This window comes from Gigantopelta aegis, chromosome 4 (assembly GCF_016097555.1).
Source record: "Gigantopelta aegis isolate Gae_Host chromosome 4, Gae_host_genome, whole genome shotgun sequence".
Taxonomy (NCBI): domain Eukaryota; kingdom Metazoa; phylum Mollusca; class Gastropoda; order Neomphalida; family Peltospiridae; genus Gigantopelta; species Gigantopelta aegis.
The window spans coordinates 52,035,392-52,057,274 of NC_054702.1; the positions used below are offsets into that span (position 1 = coordinate 52,035,392).

A 21,883-nucleotide genomic window follows, 5' to 3' on the forward strand; every position below is an offset into this window, starting at 1 on the left:
CTACTACAGACAGTCGTTAGTGTCGTGGATCAGACCAGCTTTATTAGCGGCAGAGGAAGAGGATGCCAGGTGGGTGCAGAGAAGTAGACAGAAACTGCAACTGTGGAGGAAGTTTAGACAGGTTGGCGATGGTATGGACAGCTTAGAAGATGAGAGTCCGAGAAAACTGACAGAAAGGGTCGAAACAGATTGAAATCGTGGAAGAAATTGGAAAGTTTTTTTATATTAAGATAATAAGTATGACAGGCAGAGGGTGATAGATGAGAAAGATGAATGAATTTGTGAGCCAGCTTTGATGGGATTGGCCAGCTAATTTTTCCATCATTTTTAACGAATGCTCCAGCATTTGGGGTGGGGCAGTTGATTTCCCAGAACCCCCGCTTCATAGGCGTATATCTTTAGAGCAAAAAATATAATAAAATAATAACCACCAGGTGCAGATTCAGGCAATATATATTACAGTATACACCAAAAATGCAAACTTATCCTGCGCATCTGTCAAGGACTATTAAAAAATCCTGGATCCACATCCGACCACAAATCAAATTTGGATTCATATCGTATGTGATATACAAGTACACAAAAGGTATATAAATAATTAATATAACAAACTGCATAATGTATGGAGACAGTGAGTCTTTACATTTAAATACTCCCCGCTTTGATGGTATGTTGAAGACATAATACTTGATACTAAGTCGGACATTGAAATTATAATAAAAGAAAAAATTTAATTGTCTGAATATGCAATCACTGGCTTTACATTTCAAACCAATTTTAAGAAACACACACACAGACTAGCCCGAGTATTCTGCTGTTCAGGAGCTAGCCCAAGCACTATGACGGTTAGAAAGTAACAGACGGACATTTGGACATTTAATGTCAAACATAGGATTGTGGTTGTATAAGAGCAGGAATCTTGGACTACCATTTGGTAGGCAGCGATTTCAGAGAATTTATACCGGTGTAGTTCGGTCTCTGACGGAGGCAGGACGTAGCCCAATGGTAATGCATTCGCTTGATGTGTGGTCAGTCTAGGATCGATCCCTGTTGGTGGGCCCATTGGGCTATTTCTCTCATTCCAGCCAGTGTAACACGACTGGTATATCAAAGGCTGTGGTATGTGCTATCCTGTATGTGGAATACTAGTAGTGCATATAAATGATCCCTTGCTACTAATAGAAAAAAAATATAGCGTGTATTCTAAGACTATATGTCAAAATTACCAAATGTTTGACCTCCAATAGTCAATGATTAATAAATCAATGTGCTCTAGTGGTGTCGTTAAACAAAAGAAACTTTGGTCTCTGATGGTTTGAGAGCGTTGATAACTGTCCAAACTATTAATTTTTATAAAATCATACATACATATATAGTATGGGTTTCCCCACCAATATGAGTTGCCTCCCTCACCCCCCCCCCCCCCAAAATCCTGGCTACACCAGTGGAAAAAATAAATGGTTTGGGGGCTTGTAAAGTTTTTAAAAAATCAAAATGCTGAATTGTTTAAACTTTATTGTTGATGAAAATTCATATAAACTGTAAAGAAAAACCTTACAAATGAACACCAAATCTGATACTGACTGCACGAACCATATACGTGAGTAAACAAACCTCACGAAGTTTTAAGCATAGCGAAGTCAAGATTTTGGACACTAGTGACGGCGGCTGCTGCGATTTAGGCAAGAGCTCCACCCGTTCCCCCCATCATTTATAATAGTTTATTAATGTTTCCTTTTTTTTTTTTGTTTGTCGTTTTGTAGCATGATGATATTAGTTAGGGTTAGGGTTAGGGTTAGGGTTAGGGATATATATACCCCATCAAAAAATCCCTCTTTAGATCGATAACTAATGGGGGGAACGGGCGGTACACTTTCCGCGATTTATTTCGATTACTTTTTTTTTTCTTGATAGTCTTTTTGAAATGTCATTGTAATGAAACATTATTTAGACATCAAAACGTAATTTCTGACTGCATATTGTCAATAGTCTATCGCCAACCAATCAGCTTGCAGTATACAAATGCGTGACGACGGCTAGAGGAATGTTTTTTACAAAGCCTTCAACGTTGTGACACCAAACTCGTCACCTGCAGGTACACAAATTATAACTAGTTTTTATTATTATATAAAAGTAAATCGAAACCCAACGCTGTATACAATCGTCCTATACAGTGGCACAAGTCATATCGGAAAAAAGTGCGCGAGATCTCCGCAAAAGAAGATTTTGTTGTTTTCTTCCTCCACATCGAAGATTTTTTCGATTGTTGAGAACTCTCCATTTGGGAACTCTCCACTTGGAGATACATACCTCTAATAAATGTTTTGATTTGAAACTTCTACAGACCAATTTACGTTATATTTGGCTTTTGTGAAATTATAACCATTTGACAGTCATTTGACTCTTGCTGAAAAACAGAAACAAAATGGCTACAGTGACCTACATTTCCTATGCCAAGGACGTCGTTAACACTAACAGCCACGAAACTGCTGACATTATGACATCATGTGCATTTGGTATGCTGAAAGTTAGGTTACCAAGGCTTGTTATTATCTTGCATACATAACCCAACCCCCAAAAGAAACAGAAAAGAGAAAAAAGACAAATGTAATAAACACAAACTAAATCTAACCTATTGATAATGTCACTTGTAGTTCTATCCCATATATTATAAAAATGTTTGTTTTTAAAGATAATTTCAGAAGCAAAGTAAAAAGTGTTTTGGAAATAATTTTTATTTTTTATTTTTGTGTGCAATTTAAAAAAAAAATTGGTTCAGAAATATGTAACATGTAGTACATTCCATAGTATGAAAAAATATTTCCTGTAGGAAGGACTATAGCGGACATTTGGACAGTTATTAACACTAACCATCAGAGACCAATCTATGTAAATTCGGTGCAGTCTCTGCCTACCAAACGGTAGTCAAAGATTCCTGCTCTAATATAACAACACAGTGGCATAGGAAGGTGCCAAAAAGTGTAGGGGGGGGGGGGGGGGGGGGCACACTTACATTTACACAGTTTTACACTTATAAAGCAAAATATCTGAAAAGTAAGGGGCACATGCCCCCTTGCCCCCCCCCCCCCCTCGCTTCCTACACCAGTGCAACAATTGTATGTTTGACATTAAATAGATTGGTCTCCAACGGTTAGAGAGCGTTGATAACTGTCCAATGTCTGTCTAGCACTCTTACTGTCAGAGTACTCAGGCTAGATGGACATTGGGACGGTTATGATTGCTCACAGCCAGAAATAACTATATAGAGAAAACATGCCATGATAAATAATGATGAAAAATGCTGTTTTATTGCGCCAAAAACCAAGATGTGTGTTTTGTTTCAAATGCATTTTATTTCTGTCTTCTTTTTTTCCTGCTCTACTACAACAATATCCTATGTTTGACGTTAAATATCTTTTATATTAATAATTTTTGAGCTCCCTGATAACAAGTTTTTCACAGAATAATCACAAATACACACACTGCAGGAAGAAACCTGACAGCATCGGGCTTTCAATGACATTCCGGTTAAATATGTATTACTAGTAGCTGACATGTTTCTTCCTATAGTATGTGTATTAGTGATTAATATGTGACTTTGTTTTTTATCAAGGAACTTAAAAATTATCACGGTATAGGTATTGTCAAACATAGGATTGTTGTATTAGAGTGGGAATATGTGACTACTGTTTGGTAGGCAGCGAATTCGTAGAATTTGTATAGATTGGTCTCTGACCGTTAGAGAATGTTGATAACTGTCCAAATGTCTATCTAGGTCTCTTACCATCGGAGTACTCCGGCCAGAAGGACTGTAGTAGGCTACAGTACAGGTACTAACCATAGCCTGGGTACTCTGCCATTTTAGAGCTAAACAGACATTTTGAGTTATGATCGCTGCATGAGAGTCTCAGCTAGAGAACTCTGTAACGAAAACACGGAATTGCTGCCTACCACCGGGTAGGCGAATATTTCCTCCACTCTACTAATACAACCATATTAATCACGTATACACACACTACAGGAAGAAACCCATCAGCACCTATATATTTAACTGGGACATTATATAGTGATTAATATATAAAATATTTTTTATAGGCGAACTCGATAATGATCAGTGAGATGGTATTTAAAGTCAAACATAGGATTATTGTTGTATTAGAGTGGAAATATTTGCCTACCCGGTGGTAGACAGCAGTGCCTTGTTTTAACTATAAGAGTTATTTCAGGTTGAGAGAGCGATCATAACCGTCCAAATGTATGTCTAGCTCTTGAATGGCAGACTACTCGGGCTAGTGCCAACCAGTAATGGCTGATGTTTTAGCCCAAGCCAGCCTACCCGTGTCGGTGTACCCAAAACAAAATGTTCGACAGAATTACAGGGCTCCAACTTAACGACGGAAATTGCCATCGTTAATTTTTAAATTGCTGTGGGGGACAAATTCTTACGTTCGAGCCCTGGAATTCACAGTTTGTGTCACTGTCCTGTGTCAGATTGCTGAATCTTTTTTTTCTTTTTAATAAAGGTTAACTTTATAATAATACTGAACAAATGTTCTTTGGATCTGTGTTTATGTAAACTTGGTCCTGATGGTTGCACTATACCAATTAATTTCCGGCTGGGTCGAAGTTCGAGGTGCACCGAACTTTTGATAGAGAAGTTAACACCACAAGTCCTGTGATTGGTTATAAATGTGAGTGTGTTGGTTGTAAAAAAAATTCGTTTCATCTGGGCTAAAAATGTATGCAATTTTATTTGATGTAGTACCACCGTGTCAAGTAGCCTTGTGCTTGGAACATGTATGGGGTACCTGTAAAAAAAAGTACTCAAATTTTGTGCGAAACTAGGGGTGTTGCAGAAACATCTGGTTATACCGAAAATGAGCCATGAAAGGTACCATTTTCTGCAGTTAATACTTTGAGGTAGGGGTTGTAGTACTGATATTTATGGGTCACAGTTTGGTTGATATATTGCATATAGTGTTTTTAAACACAAACGTTAACATGGTCGCCTATGGGATTTGAATTGGTATAGTCCAACCTGATTGTACTAATTGGTAGAACTTGAAATCAGCTACCTCTACTTGTATATTGTTTTAATGTCTTCTTTCACATTTATTTTATTAGATTTTACAAAATGCCATCTACCAGAAGCGCGAACACCCCATCACGGAGAACATCTAGTCGAAGAACTCCGGCTAAATCACCAAAAATACAAAGTACTAAACACAAAGCTTCAAAATCTGACAACAGTAATGGTAGCAAATCATGTACAGACGTTTCTACTGATATTTCAATGGGTACTAAACCTACAGCTGGAAAAGTGTCGGCTGTCACAACACGCAGAAGACGGTCCGAGAACAGTGATGTTGAGACTCCTGTCCCTGTGAAACGAAGCAAGCAGCAGTGTGGTGCAGAAATACAAACAACCCCTGCTAAACAACAGTCTGCTTGTGTATCATCAAACAGCAAGCCATTTCCGGTTGTCGATGAGGACCGTAAAACCCAAAATGATGACGACAATATTCCAACAAATGTTAATAATAAGGATGCTTTAGGAAATGTTGATGATAAGAATGATTCAAGTAAAAACAGTTTGAGAGGGTTGAAAAAGAACAGTGTTGATGAAGTACAAGTATCCACAGAAGCGCCAGAGATACAGAACAAAGATCAAAGTATGTCCAGTTCTGTTGATGCTGAAGTTGGTAAATACACAAAAAGAGGACGACCAGCAAATCAAGCATGCTTGAAAGAGCAGACGATATCGAATGTTGGTGAAACCTCGATAAATAAACCAGAAAATCAACTTGAAGCAAAGAGTGCTGGTTCTGCAGGTAAATAAATATATCTCTGGCCTGTGTATATTGACAGATATAGATAAGTATTATTATATAATATATATATATATGTGTGTAATAATTAAAGTACAGAAATATTATTAATTTAAAAGACATTTTGATGTTCACCACTACCTTGTGACAAATCTTTTGATATACATGTAACCATTTATTATCCATCTATGTGTCCATCCACCCACCCATACAAACACACATTCTCATGTACACACATGTATACAAATACGTACTTTTATCTGATGTATTTTAATGTTTTGGTTTAATAACAAAATTGTATGTACAGTAAAATTGCTTTTAAACAGAAACTTGAGTAAAGCACCAATAAAGACATGTTTATTTATAATTATGCTGTTGTTTGGTTAAAAACCATGTTAATTATTTTTACAGTGAATATTGAATATACTTTTAGAAGTGAAGCCTGAAGATATTTCTTCTGTCAATAAGACAAGTCCAGTGGTTGACTTCTCACCAAGAAGAAGTGGTAGAGCTATGGTACCAAACAGACGATATCTGGAAATTGAAGACCACATGGAAAAGAAGAAAACAAAGAAAGGTGAATTCCAGTTCCAGGATTTGTTAGTTAAAAAAGGAAGAGAAAAATATGGCCATTTTAAAAAAAATGGTGGGTTAGTTGCACTAGTTTGTGGTCAGATTAGAGCAGGGCTGTGCCTATGCCAGATGGTGTGAGGTGGTCTAATCCCAATTGAAAACAATTACTGCCCAGGGCCTATATTTTCGAAGCTATCTTTGTGCTATGAAATCGTAAAAGCAGTGTAGGCTCTGGTGTTTCTACAGCATATGCCATAGAGATATCATAGCTTACAATGGTTTTACGATTTCATAGCACTAAAATAGCTTTGAAAATATTGGCCCTGGGCCCCGTTCCACAAAGCGATCTTAGCCCTAAGATCACCTTAAGAGCATAGCTACCTTATGCACTAAGGCAATCTTAGTGCTAAGATCGCTTCGTGGAACGGGGCCCAGATCTTTTAATCAGTTTATGCATTTTGCCCAGCATGGCTAAACTTTTATCACATACATACACATTGTATAAATCACATGTATAATTTCATTATTTTTATTTTTAAACCGAAAAAAATAAAGAATTGCAAAATACCTGTAACATGGAATTTATGCTGATCTTGCAAAATAATCAAAAGCTCCTCTTCACCAAAGACTGCTTACATGATCTGTCCAAGAGAATTGAAATAAACCATTTATAGATTACCCCAAAATAAATGTAGGTAACCTGTTGTGACCATGTTCATGATGTTCTAAATTTAATGCACAAAAATAGGGTTATAATGCAAAACTATATTTATCATTCTTGCATTTATCAGAGGCCCGTGTAACATGTAAATCTGTTTTTACCCACCATTCTAATACAGCCATGGGAGAAGATATAAGTATTAAAAAAAATGTTTATCGGGATCATTCTGTTCATTTTATTTTAAGAAAGTAATAGGATGCCGTTTTTGTATTTTACAGGAACCGGTTCAAGAAAGACATTACAAAAGGAACCTAAAACTAGTCCTGATAGTTCAAGCAAGTCACACATTCCAAGGTATTAATAAACTCTTAGACTAATGGTTTCAGATATGTAATGGTTCAAGTGTTGATGGTTGTTTTATTTTGTTGAAACAGGCAGTGTTTTTCTTAAATATGTATGAATATTTAAGGATTAATGTACATAGACTAAAGAAATACTTTGAAGCAATATGTATTCTTTGAGGTCTCTTTTAAATGTGTTTTGGACTTCATCTTTTTTTTAATACACGTCTAGTGCTCCACAACGGGTAAAACCAAGGCTGTAATATGTATTATCTGTCTTTGGGATGATGTATATAAAAGATCCATTACTACTAATCAATTTGCGCATGGAGTGGCAGCAGCAGTTTTGCTCTTTCATCATCTCTGTAGTCCCTAACCATATGTCTGATGCCATATTACCATAGTTAAAATGTGTTGATTGATAAATAAAACTTTTCTTTCTTTGTTTATTTTTGCTATTTCAGAACTGGGAATGCTGTGGTAAATGAACAGAAGCAGAAGACGGAAAACACTGAGCATTTGCAAGTGCCCAAGAGTACTGTAACCATTGGCGACAACAACAAAGGAAAGATTAGTCAAGTTGTATGGGATAACAAAGCAACAGGAAATGTTGGAACCCTACAGTTCAGCAAACACAAAGATGTGAACGTATCCGTCTGTAGTTTGAATTTTAAAAAGACAAGTGATGTTGTGTCTTCTAAAGAAACAGTTCCTTCAAATACTTCAGATAAGACTGAACGTTTGAGTTGTGCAATATTGGAAAGCTCGGTTCTTTCACCAGTTGTAGGTAAGCAGATCATTGATGCAAAAAGTATTCCTCAAAGTCAGACTGACAGTGAGATCAGTGTTGCAGAAGAAGAAAAAATAAATAAACTGGAAGTAAGTTCTAATTCATCCTTACCTACCTCAGTTCTCATCACTGACAGTTCATCAATGTCGACTACCTCACGTCAAACAGCTGGACTCGTATCCTCAAAAACTAACAAAGGGAAAGAAAAAAATAATCAGACCATCTCCCAAAATGTAGTCGCGAACAAAGTAATCACATCACAAACCTGTGTGGTGGTCTCAAAAGATGTGGAAGCTGATGAGCCTGACACAGGTGATTCAGTTTCGATTCCAGCAGCCAGGGTTGCAACATCCACCAACACGTGCAGTAGAGGAGATAATTTGCAGTCAACCTTACAGAGATCTGTGGTCAATGAGGACAAAAAGGGTGACGTGAGACCTTCTGGTTCCCCAAAGGCAGCAGTGATGATGAAGAGACCAATAGTCCATGTTAGACGTTCATCGGGATCTAGACCACCTCGTGAGATTCAGACACAGACCATCTACAAAGTGAATCTAGATGGGACTTCAACACGAACTGTCATCATCTTGGATCGAGATGACATTTCAACCAAGGGGAAATCACTCCTCAAACCTCAAAGTTCCAAAAACAGTGTAGATTTGCAGAGGGAGTATGTTGAGAAAAAGGAGAAAGAATTGGCCAGCACCGGAGAACCAAAAGGATCTCAAACAGGTGAGAATTTCTTCTGGAAAGTGGAGTTAATGAGTAGAAAAAAATAAGAGAAAGATGGACTATACTGTTGTTAATGTCTCCAGTACCTTATAAAGTAATTGAATCTATGCACAATATGTAATTTTTCAAATGAGACCAGACCCATTTTGTTCTCACATAGACTTTTTCTAATTATTGGATGAATAATTTTAAAATTACACAGTGGAGTAGTTATTTTATGAAAAATATTTTTAGTTGAAAGGCAAAAATCTTGAAGAATAAAAAAAAATGTCCTTAAAATTAGGGAGATTTTAACTTGTCGATGGGAACATCTTATAGGGTGTATACTACCAAATTAAATCCCATAGACGACAATAGTAACATATGTGGCTAAAACTCCTATCTGCAACGTATCAATCGACATAAACGCCACGGATATAAATACTACCACCCCTCACCCTTAAAGTGAATCACAAAAAAGTGGGTGTCAAGCTGCTGAGATAACGGGTAGCGTCTATGACTACCCTTGTTCCGCACAAAATGTGAGTACTTTTTTTTACAGATACCCCATACATGTTCCAAGCACAAGGCTACTTGACACAGTAGTACTAGATGAAATAAAATTGCATACATTTTTAGCCCAGATGAAACTAAATTTTTTTACAACCAACACACACATTTATAACCAATCACAGGACTTGTGGTGTTCACTTCTCTATCAAAAGTTGGGTGCACCTCGAACTTTGACCCAGCCGGAAGTTATTTGGTTTAGTACTACCTATACTGATAATATACATTTTTCAAAAAGTGTCCAGCTATGTGTTTTTATGACAACCAGGATCTGGTGTATTCTGACATAAAGTGAGCCTCACTGAAACTGTTGTTTCTACAGTGCAACCTAATATAATGTACACCTCATAAGGCATATATATTGTATATAGTTTTGTACAAATGCAATATGTCATATTAAACAACAAAATGTTTTAAAATAAAACTCATGAAGATATTTACTGTCAGTTTGGTGTGTGTACTCGGGTATATATGTAGAGACAACAAAGATAGTCAGAGTACCTCTACTCCTTTAAAGTATTCCATTAAAACACATGCACTTGACTGACCCCTAGATTAGGAGACCTGAACAGGTACATCAAAGAAATATCAGTATTAAAAAAATACACTGTCTGAGGAAGGAAACACCAACATGACTGTACCTGTATGAAGTAATAATTTAATGTTCTGGACATTAGTGTTGGGAGGAAATCCTGTATCAAGTTACCAGGTGTGGGAATTTCAAATCCATCGGCCATGCTGATTTTCATAATGAACCATCAAAACCATAGGGAGCCACCCATATTCCTGACTATATTTTATTTGTAGCCTACTGTAGTTGGAGCTTTTAATATTTGTGATATCTGGAATTATCATCCAACTTTCACACATTTATTTTTGATTAATTACTTAAAAAAACTACTTTTAAATGACATAATTACCTGAACGTCTATTTTATTGCATTATTTTCTAATCCAGATCAATACAATATGTATATTGAATGTATTTCTACAATCAGTAATCCAGCATTTTATTTAGCTAGTAACATTGGGTAATACAGCTTTAACAATAAAATAAATTACCAACTTACTCCAAGGCAGATAATCAAATCTGAAAAAAATAGGTTCTGAATCCAGTATAAACCTAAAATGGTCTTCATGAGAGCAAACTAAGTGATTATTAAAAAAAATATTTGATCTGGAGATCTAAAGGTATGTTTAACAAGCTTATTGTTATGTATAACTAAGAAGAGAAGGCACAATAGTGACAACAAATTTAATTATGTCTTTGGTGAAGTTTTTCATAAAATAAAATTTTGCATAAAACTACAAACTTGTCTAAAATATACTACTCAAAAGAATTTAAGGGTCAAAAATTTATAACCAAATAAGTTTCAGAGTGTATTAAATTGATGATGTAAACTACACCAAAAATTTAATTTATTGTTCCATATTTAAAACCCCCCACAAATAAACGTCACTGTATACAAGAAAGTCACATGACATGCTGTCAAAGTTGAAGGTTGTCAAACATGGATTTTACACATTAGAACATTCGTTTAATAGTGTGTGAATTCACCCCTGGCGCGAATACACTCAACACATCGTTGCCTCATGCTGTTGATCAGACGTCTGAAGAACTCTTGGGGAATGGCCTGCCACTCTGCCATAAGAAGTTGACCCAGATCATGAAGGTTGGCCGGAGGGGCATGGTTATCCCGAACTCTCCTGCCTAATTCGTCCCAGGCGTGCTCTTTTGGGGCCAAGTCAGGCGAATATGCTGGCTAATCCATCCTGGCGATACCTTGTTGTCTGAGAAAGTCCGTTACCACCCTGGCGCGGTGGGGTCTGGCATTGTCATCTTGCAGAACTGCCCCGCCGCCAATCTGCTGAAGGCCTGGGAGAACCAACGGCCGGATAATCTCATTCAGATAGCGGATTCCATTCAGATTGCCATCCACCACATAGAGGGGGGTCCTGTGGTGGATAGAGATGCCGCCCCACACCATGACGCTGCCACCACCGAACCGGTGATGTTGTCTAACGTTAATGTCAGCGAAGCACTCCCCAGGACGTCTGTAGACACGAACCCGACAATCGTTGAACTGGAGACTAAACCTGGACTCATCAGTGAACATCACTCGACCCCACTGAACACGTTGCCACCGCAGATGAAGCATGCACCAGTGACGTCTGGCCGTTCTGTGACGTGGTAGGAGTGGTGGTCGAACAGCCTGGCGACGGCAGCGTAGATTATTGGCTCTCAGACGATTGCGTATGGTTTGATCAGACACTCGAGTTCCAGTCGCAGTCCGCAGATTGTCACGTAATCGGCGTGCAGTGGTTGTGCGTTGACGTAGAGCAATATTGGTGATGTAGCGGTCCTCTCTATTTGTAGTGCTTCGGGGTCTTCTCGAACGTGGACGATTTCGAACAGAATTCATTGCTTGGTACCGTTGCCACAGTCGGCCAACGACACTGACTGACACCAAGTCTCAGAGCAACATTTCTTTGCGTATTGCCATCCTGAAGCCAAGCAATAGCCCTTCCTCGATCTTCGATAGTCAGTTGACGTCGAATTTGGAGTGTGCACCGTACATGAACGCAAGCTCCAATTATACGGAAATTCAGCATTGGGAACATGGAATACACATGCAAAGCGTGCAAATGAAGCGCTTTGTGAAAAAGCAAGTTATGGGCACTTAGCAGACCTTTCGCTTTCGCCCTAATTTACGTGCAAATGTAAGCATGTTTTCGCCATTAGAACTAGTCGACAGTGTCAATGACAGTGGATTTTAATTCATTTATGGGTTGCTTAGACCCACTTTCGTCAAAATGGAACAATACCATGCGTGACATTATGGGATAGCTAATATAATTGACATTCAGAAAATAATGTCGAAAATATCGTCTGACCCTTAAATTCGTTTGAGTAGTATATAACTTAGCACCCTATAAATATGTCAAAATTACAATAAAAATCAAGTTCTTTACAAATTTGAGTTTTCAGAATTCCATACATGAAAAATTAACTATGTTGATGGAAACTAAAGACATTAACCCACTATTGACACATGTTATTTTAATATAAAAATAAATTGCTATTAAAATCTTAATTCAGGTTGCCTATATATAACACCATATTTAAGAGCAGTTGTATATGGCAAGTCAAATACCATGTAAAAAGAAATTATTGAAATATTTACAGTATGAATTATAGGCCAAAACCAACTTTTCCTCAGTGCTAACTTTGATTCAAACTCCATTTAGAGCCATGTACAGTGATTAGTGTCAAGGTCAAGGTCATTGTGAACTTGCGTGGTCCAGTGACAGCTAATTAATCAACCAGTATAGTTTAATTAAATAAAATCACAAAATCATAATATTTTTTATTATGCACTGAATATGTGCTATAGGGTGTATACTACCAAATCAAATCCCATAGATGACAATAGTAACATATGTGGCTAAAACTCCTACCTGCAACGTATCAATCGACATAAACGCCACGGATATAAATACTACCACCCCTCACCCTTAAAGTGAATCACAAAAAAGTGGGTGTCAAGCTGCTCATTTCTGAGATAACGGGTAGCGTCTATGACTACCCTAGTTCCCCACAAAATTTGAGTACTTTTTTTTACAGGTACCCCATACATGTTCCAAGCACAAGGCTACTTGACACAGTGGTACTAGATGAAATAAAATTGCATACATTTTTAGCCCAGATGAAACTAATTTTTTTTACAACCAACACACTCACATTTATAACCAATCACAGGACTTGTGGTGTTCACTTCTCATTCAAAAGTTGGGTGCACCTCGAACTTTGACCCAGCCGGAAGTTATTTGGTTTAGTACTACCTATATGCATTAAAACAGTCCTTAATTTTACTTTCTAATTTGGTGTCAGAATTATATAAAAAATTATTGCATTATTCACACAATTAGCAACTACAAAGTATGATTTTAAAATAGGGTGCAAAACCACTGAACACTGAACTGATGGTGTGAGAGATTGATGAAAAATGTTGGCACAAATTTACTTATTATGCAGAAAAATAGGTGAGATAGAGGGGTGTTAATTGGCAAATCATCTTGATGGGTTTGCACTGGACAAGAGGATTTTGGAGCCACTATGTAGGCTACCTTAATTCTATCGGTACTAACCATGTAAATATTACATCACGCCCCAATATCATTATTGCTAGAACAACAAACCTTTATTATCTTCACTGTCATTTGTTTATAGTTTGAAATGTTATGATAATCTTTAATATATATATTTTTTTTCAGTTGTAATGAATTGTTTCCTTGTTTCTTTTTTAAGATGAGAAATCTTCAGGTGATTTAGCTGATTTGGCTGCATCTGTACTGAAGGAAGTGTCTGCAGAGAGTAGCAGAACAATTAATTTGGTTGAGAATTCTTCTGCTGGTGGTAATCAAGGTTTGCCAACTACTCCAGGGAAAATACAAAAAGCCACAACAAGACAAAATATCCCGGACGTGTCTGATCACTTGACTCCGTTTATTAAAATCATTTCTTTTCAGTCTGATGATCATGTGGATGAATTGTCACCACAAAATACTGGTGATGATAATGTGCAAATTGTTGAACCGAGTTCCATCTCAGAAAGACGGGATCCGCGCGTGTTGAAGATGGATGCTCGAACGAAAAGAGCCGTGGCTTCAATTCTTTCCCTGGAATCGGGGATTACATTTTCCTCTCCGCCTAGTACCACTGAAGAAACAACTAACAGCAGCTACCAAGAGAGACTCACTGGCGTTATGACCACATCGACGGATGCCTGTACAGATAAATCGGTTGTCTTACCCATCAGTCAAACATCGTCTTCAGAAACACTGACCATTCAGTCCTTTGGTGAAGATACCAGCAAGCCTATTTCTCGCGAATCGTCGCAGATGAACATGACAGCTGAAGCTTCGAACAAAACTGCTCCAGATCCTGCCAACCCATCAGACGGCGTGGAACAAGAAAACAATTCTGATTTTACAGCTCTGTGGTCGGATATCTTGGAAACGAATGCCGTCACGTCTGGCAGTATCTCGGAGACCGGTAGTGGAGACCAGAGCAAGTCAAAGTATGTGACATCTTCCACGCAGACGCCCATCGAGCCAGCAGAGGAGAAGATAATCGTGCCCAGTGTCTACAAGTCATCGGTGATCGATGTCAGCCACATTAAGAAGGAGTGCGTGGACGAGGATGACGGGGGAGGGAAAAACAAACAAACACTTGTTGTTGTTCGGCTCCCAGAGGGCGCGGTTGTCACACAGCCGGTGGTGCAGACACGCTACAAATACGATGTTAGTACAACCGACATGTAGTTTATATATACGTAGAAGTTTATATTTACTCATGTAGAAGTGACATAGGATTTGAGAACATGCGTGTCTCTAGCCTAATATAACTGGTGGGGGTGGGGGTCGGGCAGTGAAAAAGGAATCCAGGCACAGTGATATAGGATCATCTCCAGCTAAATAAAACTTTAAAACATATTCTTAGATTGATGAATTTTTATCATCTGAATGTGGATGTGTTATGTTACTACATCAGAGTTTTAGCCGTTTTTAATACATGTATGTTGTGAGGCAACCTTTTTTTTTGATTGGAAGATCTCATTTTAGTTACCTGTCTAAACCACACAGGTGACCTAATATATATCCGATTAAGAGAGGGTGTGAAGTTTAGAGGGTCACATACTCTAATTTAGACAATTCGGGAACCATCAAACCTGGCCGGTTTTGACAGTATTTTGGTTTCTTCAGGCTCAGGTTTAAACAGCTTTCACTGTATTGTGTTTTTTTAAAGATTAAATTTTCTTTGAAATAATCAGATGTTTTCACAAACTTGACAAAGATTAATGTATAGTATAACCATCATTAATTTTACTTTGTATAAATAAAAATAAAAATACTCTTACTATTGATGTCTGATTTTGCATATGTTACATGTTGATTTTCACAGTTTTTATACCATGTTCTATTTTGTTCTTGCAGGATGCACCATTCCTTGATGAGAATTATTTGGACATTTTCAGATGTAAGATATGCTGCTATGAGACCAAAAAGAAGGCAAACTGGTACAAGCACAAACAGAAACATTTAGGTACATATTAGCACTCTATTCTACTTCAGTTTTTAACTGTATCCCAGATATATGACAAACATATCTTATTACATCCAGATTAGTTATTTACTCCTCTTAGAGCAGTTGGCTTCCATACTGCAGTTATTAATTTTGGGATGATTTTTAAGGGATGAATTTGTTGTATAGTTATGCTAGTGTTGGGAATCGGTTGGAATTTCATCATCGATCATTGGTTATAATCAGTTTGTACCAAACAATAAAATTTCAGTTACACAGTCGGTTAGGATTATATGAACATAAGAAGGATTTTAATTACGAGGTCCATGCACCAAATGTTGTGTCCACCAAAATAAACCTTGCAACAATCTATTATAAATTTTTATAATTGTCACATTGGTGGAACCCAACTGATACATTTTCTATTATTATTGATCATTGGAACATCACTAATTTATACTTTCACATATTAATTGATATTGCTACATCATTAGAGGATGAAGGGCGCCTGATCTGTGAGTCGTCAAATAATTAATAAATTTTTATAAATAGAGGATTTGTCACAAGTGTTTTTTAATATGGAAAATATCAACCTTCTACAAAAACTGATTAACTAGACGAGGTTGATATTTCACATTTTAAAAAGATCAGTATTGAATTCTATTTATCCTATAACACTTTTAAAATAACATTTTAATTCTATATTTGCTGGTAAGTTAATGATGTCATCACGATTGCCACAAATATAATATGACATCAGATACTTTTTACTAAACTGGGTGGGTCGTAGCCCAGTGGAAAAGTGCTTGCTTGATGCACAGTTGGTTTGGGATCAATCCCCGTCGGTGGGCCCATTGGGCTATTTATCGTTCCAGCCAGTGACCATGACTGGTATGTCAAAGGCTGTGGTATATACTTTCCTGTCTGGGATGCTGCATATAAAAGATTCCTTGCTATTAATGAAAAAATGTAGCGGGTTTCTAAGACTATATGTCAAAATTACCAAATGTTTGAGATCCAATAGCCAGTGATTCATAAATCAGTGTGCTCTAGTGGTGTCGTTTAACTTTAACTTTTACTAAATTTTATCAATATGACAAGCTCAGGTGTAAACAAAAGACTCATTGACAGTAATAAGTATATTAAGTGGGATAATAAACCAAAATATCACATGTGGATGTGTTTATGTCATGAATGTTACAGGTAAGTTACAGGATAAATATACATCTTACTGCATTGTGGAGTTATATTTATTGAAATTGCATGACGTTGCAGGCCTGCGACCTCATGCGTGTGACCAGTGTCAGTATCGGGCAGCAACAGCAAGCAACCTGAAGCGCCACCTGGCAATCCATGCCGACATCCGTAACTTCATGTGTCAGATCTGTGGGATGTACTTCAGACAGAAGATCCATCTTGAGAGACACATCAAATATAAACATGAGGTTCGTAATAACTTGCTTTCTTTTGTTAGGCCTGGCATTTAAAAACAAAACATATTTCTCATTCCAGCCAGTGCACCGCGACTGGTATATCAAAGGCCGTGGTATGTACCACCCTGTCTGTGGAATGGTGCATATAAAATATCCCTTGCTGCTAATCAGAAAGAGTAGCCCATGAAGTGGCGATAGCGGGTTTCCTCTCTCAATATCTGTGTGGTCCATAACCATGTCTGACGCCATATAACCGTAAATAAAATGTGTTGAGTGCATCATAAAATTAAACATTTCTTTCTTTCTTTCTTCTTTTAAAAACAAGATATATGCTGTCAACCACCCATAATTGCTAGTTTTAGCCTGTGCTCCACAATTGGTGTAACAAAGGTCATGGTCATACTATCCTGTCTGTGGGATGGTGCATATAAAAGATCCCTTGTTGCTAATCAGAAAGAGTAGCCCATGGTGTGGTGACAACAGGCTTCCTTTCGTTATATGTGTGATCCTTAACTACATGTTTGACGCCATAAAACCATAATTGAATAAAACATTTCTTATTTCTTACACCCATAATTGTTTCCTTTTTTTTCAAATATTTTATAATAGTGGAGTGTTGATGTATGAATGAACAACAGTTGTCAAGTATATACTGACCACCGAAAGAAACATTAATATTAATTTTAGCTGTAATATTAAATTTAGTTTATCTGGAATGCATTAACATATATTGCGATTTAGGAGAATTACAGGTTGATTCATATAGTCATTTACCAGCTTCATATTTCAATACAATACAGGGCATAATTCAACTGTTACTAAATTAACCATGGATCATTATTAAATGCATATGTCCCTTTTAATATTGGTATCCTAACCTGTCTTTTTTATTCAACAAGGGCATGGTTTCAGTCCAACTCTGGCAGACGTAAAATCACAGCTAAAACAAGTACTTGACTGGAATTATTATCAGTTAAACTTCTGATGTTTCCTGAATCTACGTGTACATGTAGTTGAAATTTATCAGCAGAATATTTTATGTTAATATTTGTACATTTGTGTCATGTTTGTTTACACATATACACATATATACATATACCATATAACATTTTCTGTTTTCAACTTATTTAATTATTCCTTACTTCAGGTGAAACAGGTAAAATGCCCATTGTGTGAATATGTCTGTGCCAATGAAAACCCTGACCTGAAGGTTCACATAAAGCGGAAACATTTCACAGGCGAACTCATGGAATCATCACTGAAGGCGTTCACCTGTTCCGAATGCAATCTGATCGCTCTGTCCAAGAAGGACCTGAGGCAGCACATGAAGTTCCACAAACAAGGGCCGGAGCTGAAGCTTTTCTGTGAACACTGCAGCTTCGTCACGGACTGTGACAGCCGCTTGCGTCGTCACATGTTCATTCACACCAAGGAGAAGCCATTCCAGTGTGGAATGTGTGAATACAGGGGATCACAGAAAGAGCACGTGTTGAGACACATGAGAAATGTGCACGATATCGAAATACACAGGCGGCAGCGGAAGCAGGCGGCGAATAACCAGCTTATCGAAGGAGGACAAATTTCCATGGCTGCCCTCTCTAAGCTGATTGATCGCAATGATTACACATGCAGGGACAAGATCTTCGCCTGCAATCACTGCTCCATGAAGTTCTCCAAGTTGTTGAACCTGTACAAACACCTGTACACCCAGCACGAGAACATCATGCCACCGCAGAAGGACGACGAATTTGGCTGCGTGGTGTGCGAGTTCCAGACCAACACGAAGAAGAATTTACTGGTGCACATGCGCAAACACAACATGCACGACCACAACCCACCATCCCACGTCTACTCGTGTGTGCTGTGTCGGTACCAGAATCCCAAGCGGCGGAACCTCTTCCAGCACATGAAGAAGAAACACCACATCGAGATCGTCATGAAGGAAGACGGAACGACCAGCTGCTTCATTGAAGATTCGTCCACCCTTCCGGATGATCTCGACCAAAACCTGATGACGGTTGGCGACATTGTCACGACAACGACATCAAATTTTGACAGTGAAGGGGACGAAAGTGAGTACAAAAACGTCATCAGCATCCAGAACTTTGCCTCGTTGGTGGCGCCACAGCCGACAGCTATCAACGATGGAGAAGGAAATTTGATCATTGATACTGAGATCTCGTCCATTCAGGATATTCAGACTAGTCACACCGATGCTGCTGAAGCCATTGAAGGACTCCAGGCACTCTCGCAGCAGACGCGAGTCTCCGGGGTTGTCGAGGTCATGGGAAGTGATGATCAGACTGTCACCCTGCTGGATCAGCCAACTGTCGTGATGAACGAAAGTAGAGGCATTGAGGAATTCTCTCAGGAGGAGAAACAGAGCATTCAGCTGACCGCAGATCAGCTAGTTAACCTGTCGTCTGGGGACTACGTGGAAATTAATGGTGAGGTGTATAAAGTGGAAATATCGGCAGAAAATAAACAGCATGGAATTTCTGCGGAAAATATTGAACTGGAAGAAGTGTCCTGTGTGGACTGATTTTTTTTACTGCATTGTATCACATTTCATTCAATGTTTTTTGTCAATTTTGTTTCAAAAGTTGGCACAAATTTTAACAGTGAAATATATTTACAACAGAAAAATCACCCAAGACAAAATAAGACTGTGAAATGGCACACGGTTAACTGCAGTTGGAAAAAAAGTTTGATTCCAGATTCTGTCTCACAATAGGTTAATTAGTTTTTGTGCAAGTATGTCGTTTGTGAGTGAGCAGGACTGATTTCACAACAATTTCACAATAATATGCAGCATGTTACAAGAAATTTTCAGTGCTAGCTTTGGCATTCACCACATTCACTAATTACAAAGTTTGAAAGCAGTTGGTGAATTTTATTTTAATTTGGCGAAATAATTTCATGTAATAATTAAAATTTTAAAGAAAATATTGATTTCTGAAATGTTTCAAGCTGAATAGACAATTTGAGCTAGTCCTGAATATCCCTTCATAATGTACCTGTAGTGTACATTTTTATAACGTTAAAAGTTTAGTTCACAGTATTTTATATCCTATACGCAAATATTTTCGCGGCTAAACTAATCCTCGATTGGGCTTTCATTTTACATTTTCGCAAGGAATTATTTTCGCGAAAATGTCCCCGGATAATAAAATCAAAATTACCCATATTTCATTTGCCAAACTCTTTTCAATGATGATTTCACGCAAACACTGACATGTTCACCATGCTGTCAGCGAGACGTCAATGTTGTATGTATGTCTGATAAGACTATTGTCATGTTATCGATGGAACACGCACCTGCGATACAGAACATTGAAAAACGCAAATATCATAAGAAATAACTTTTCATTATTGGTGGTACCCACAAACTTCCATTCAAGGTTACAAAGAAAACAAACAAAACTGAGATTACGTAACAACAGACTTAACCCAACTGTGTGTCACTTCGATCAAATCCACGTGACCATGCAGGTTTAAAGAATCACGTGACCATGCAGGTTTAAAGAATCACGTGACCTTGCGGACCTCTGCTTGATTCTGATATGGGTTGGGTATGTAGAGATAAGACTATATATTATAAGGGAAATAATATTTTACCAAATCGGAAATAAGTTCGTGCGATATTAAATTCGCGGTGCTGTCAACGATTTTCGCAGTATATTTTATTTGCAAACATATTTGCGTATACGGTAATTAGAACTTAATAACTTGACACTGGTCCATATTCATCAAGATGTTGTTTGTAAAAGGTATTGTATTTTAAAAGTTAATTATACATATTAATTGCTAACTTCAGTACACTTCACTCACAAAACTACCACAAAATCTAATTATGATCTGCTCTAATCTACCAGCTGATGGAACCAGTACATTCTGTTCAGTTTCTTTTGTATGAGTTAAAATATGCTTTTAATAGCAGCAACTGGTATGGTGGATCCTTCAGCTGAACAATAGCTGCCAGTCAGTGTTATAAATATGAAACCAAATACAAATAGCAGTATTTTGTGCTGAAAGGAAAATATTATTGATTATTTGGCAAAATGTGTGAAAAATTGGGAGCCAAATTCATTTTGGCTCAACCAGACAAAATGCAACAAAATAAGTCATTAAACTTTATAGTTCCTTAAATAGCTTTTTGGAAAATGAATAATGACATAAGACTAAATTAAATTTTGTTCATATTTGTCAAGTGTGAGAATGACTGATTTATATATATATATTGATATATTTATATTCATTTCACCATATTAATAGATAGAAAACATGTTATAAAATATATGTGCATTGCTTAGTTTAAATTTGAAAATGTTTTTTTTATCAGTTTTTCAGACTGAATATGTCTGCAAAGATGTATAAGTTTATACTTCTTAGGAAATGTAAACTGATGAAAAGTTGAATTATTGACTGTTAGAATATTTAATTACTGTTGAATGATGTATTCATTAAAAGCAGTTATGTTAATATATTAGATATATTGTTTTTGTTCTTGTTAATAAACAAAATGGAATTTGTTTTTACATCATTCAAAAATGTGAAAGAACTAAAAGTAAAGGTCTGTCTACATAGTGAAAAATGCTGAGATAAATCACAGAGCTAAATTTTAACCTAGGTTATTTTAACTGTAACCATAGTTAACTGATCAAACTGATTAATGTTAGACAGTTAAAATTTGTTTTGTTTAATGACGCCACCAGAGCACATTGACATACTCATATGTATTAATCATTGGCAATTTTGACATACTTATTATAGTCTTAGAGAGGAAACCCACTGCATGTTTCCATTAGTAACAAAGGTTCTTTCATATGCACCATCCCATAAGACAGGATAGCACATACCACAGCCTTTGATATACCAGTCATGGTGCATTG

At 37.2% G+C, this 21,883-nt stretch overlaps 1 protein-coding gene across 2 annotated transcripts; it reads left to right on the forward strand.

Annotated features, from left to right (window-relative positions):
- Positions 1-1,687: 1,687 nt before the first annotated feature.
- LOC121370710 lies at positions 1,688-21,480 on the forward strand. Of its 2 annotated transcripts, none has more exons than XM_041496122.1 (9): positions 1,688-2,095; positions 5,125-5,831; positions 6,262-6,405; positions 7,341-7,416; positions 7,868-8,925; positions 13,783-14,777; positions 15,471-15,579; positions 16,834-17,003; positions 18,139-21,480. In XM_041496122.1, exons 2-9 carry the CDS (start codon positions 5,135-5,137, stop codon positions 19,531-19,533), a joined length of 4,644 nt encoding a protein of 1,547 aa, XP_041352056.1. In that variant the 5' UTR covers positions 1,688-2,095; positions 5,125-5,134; the 3' UTR covers positions 19,534-21,480. The 2 variants fall into 2 exon arrangements, with proteins under 2 accessions (XP_041352056.1, XP_041352057.1); XM_041496123.1 differs by lacking the exon at positions 1,688-2,095 and adding an exon at positions 2,331-2,516.
- Positions 21,481-21,883: the final 403 nt, after the last annotated feature.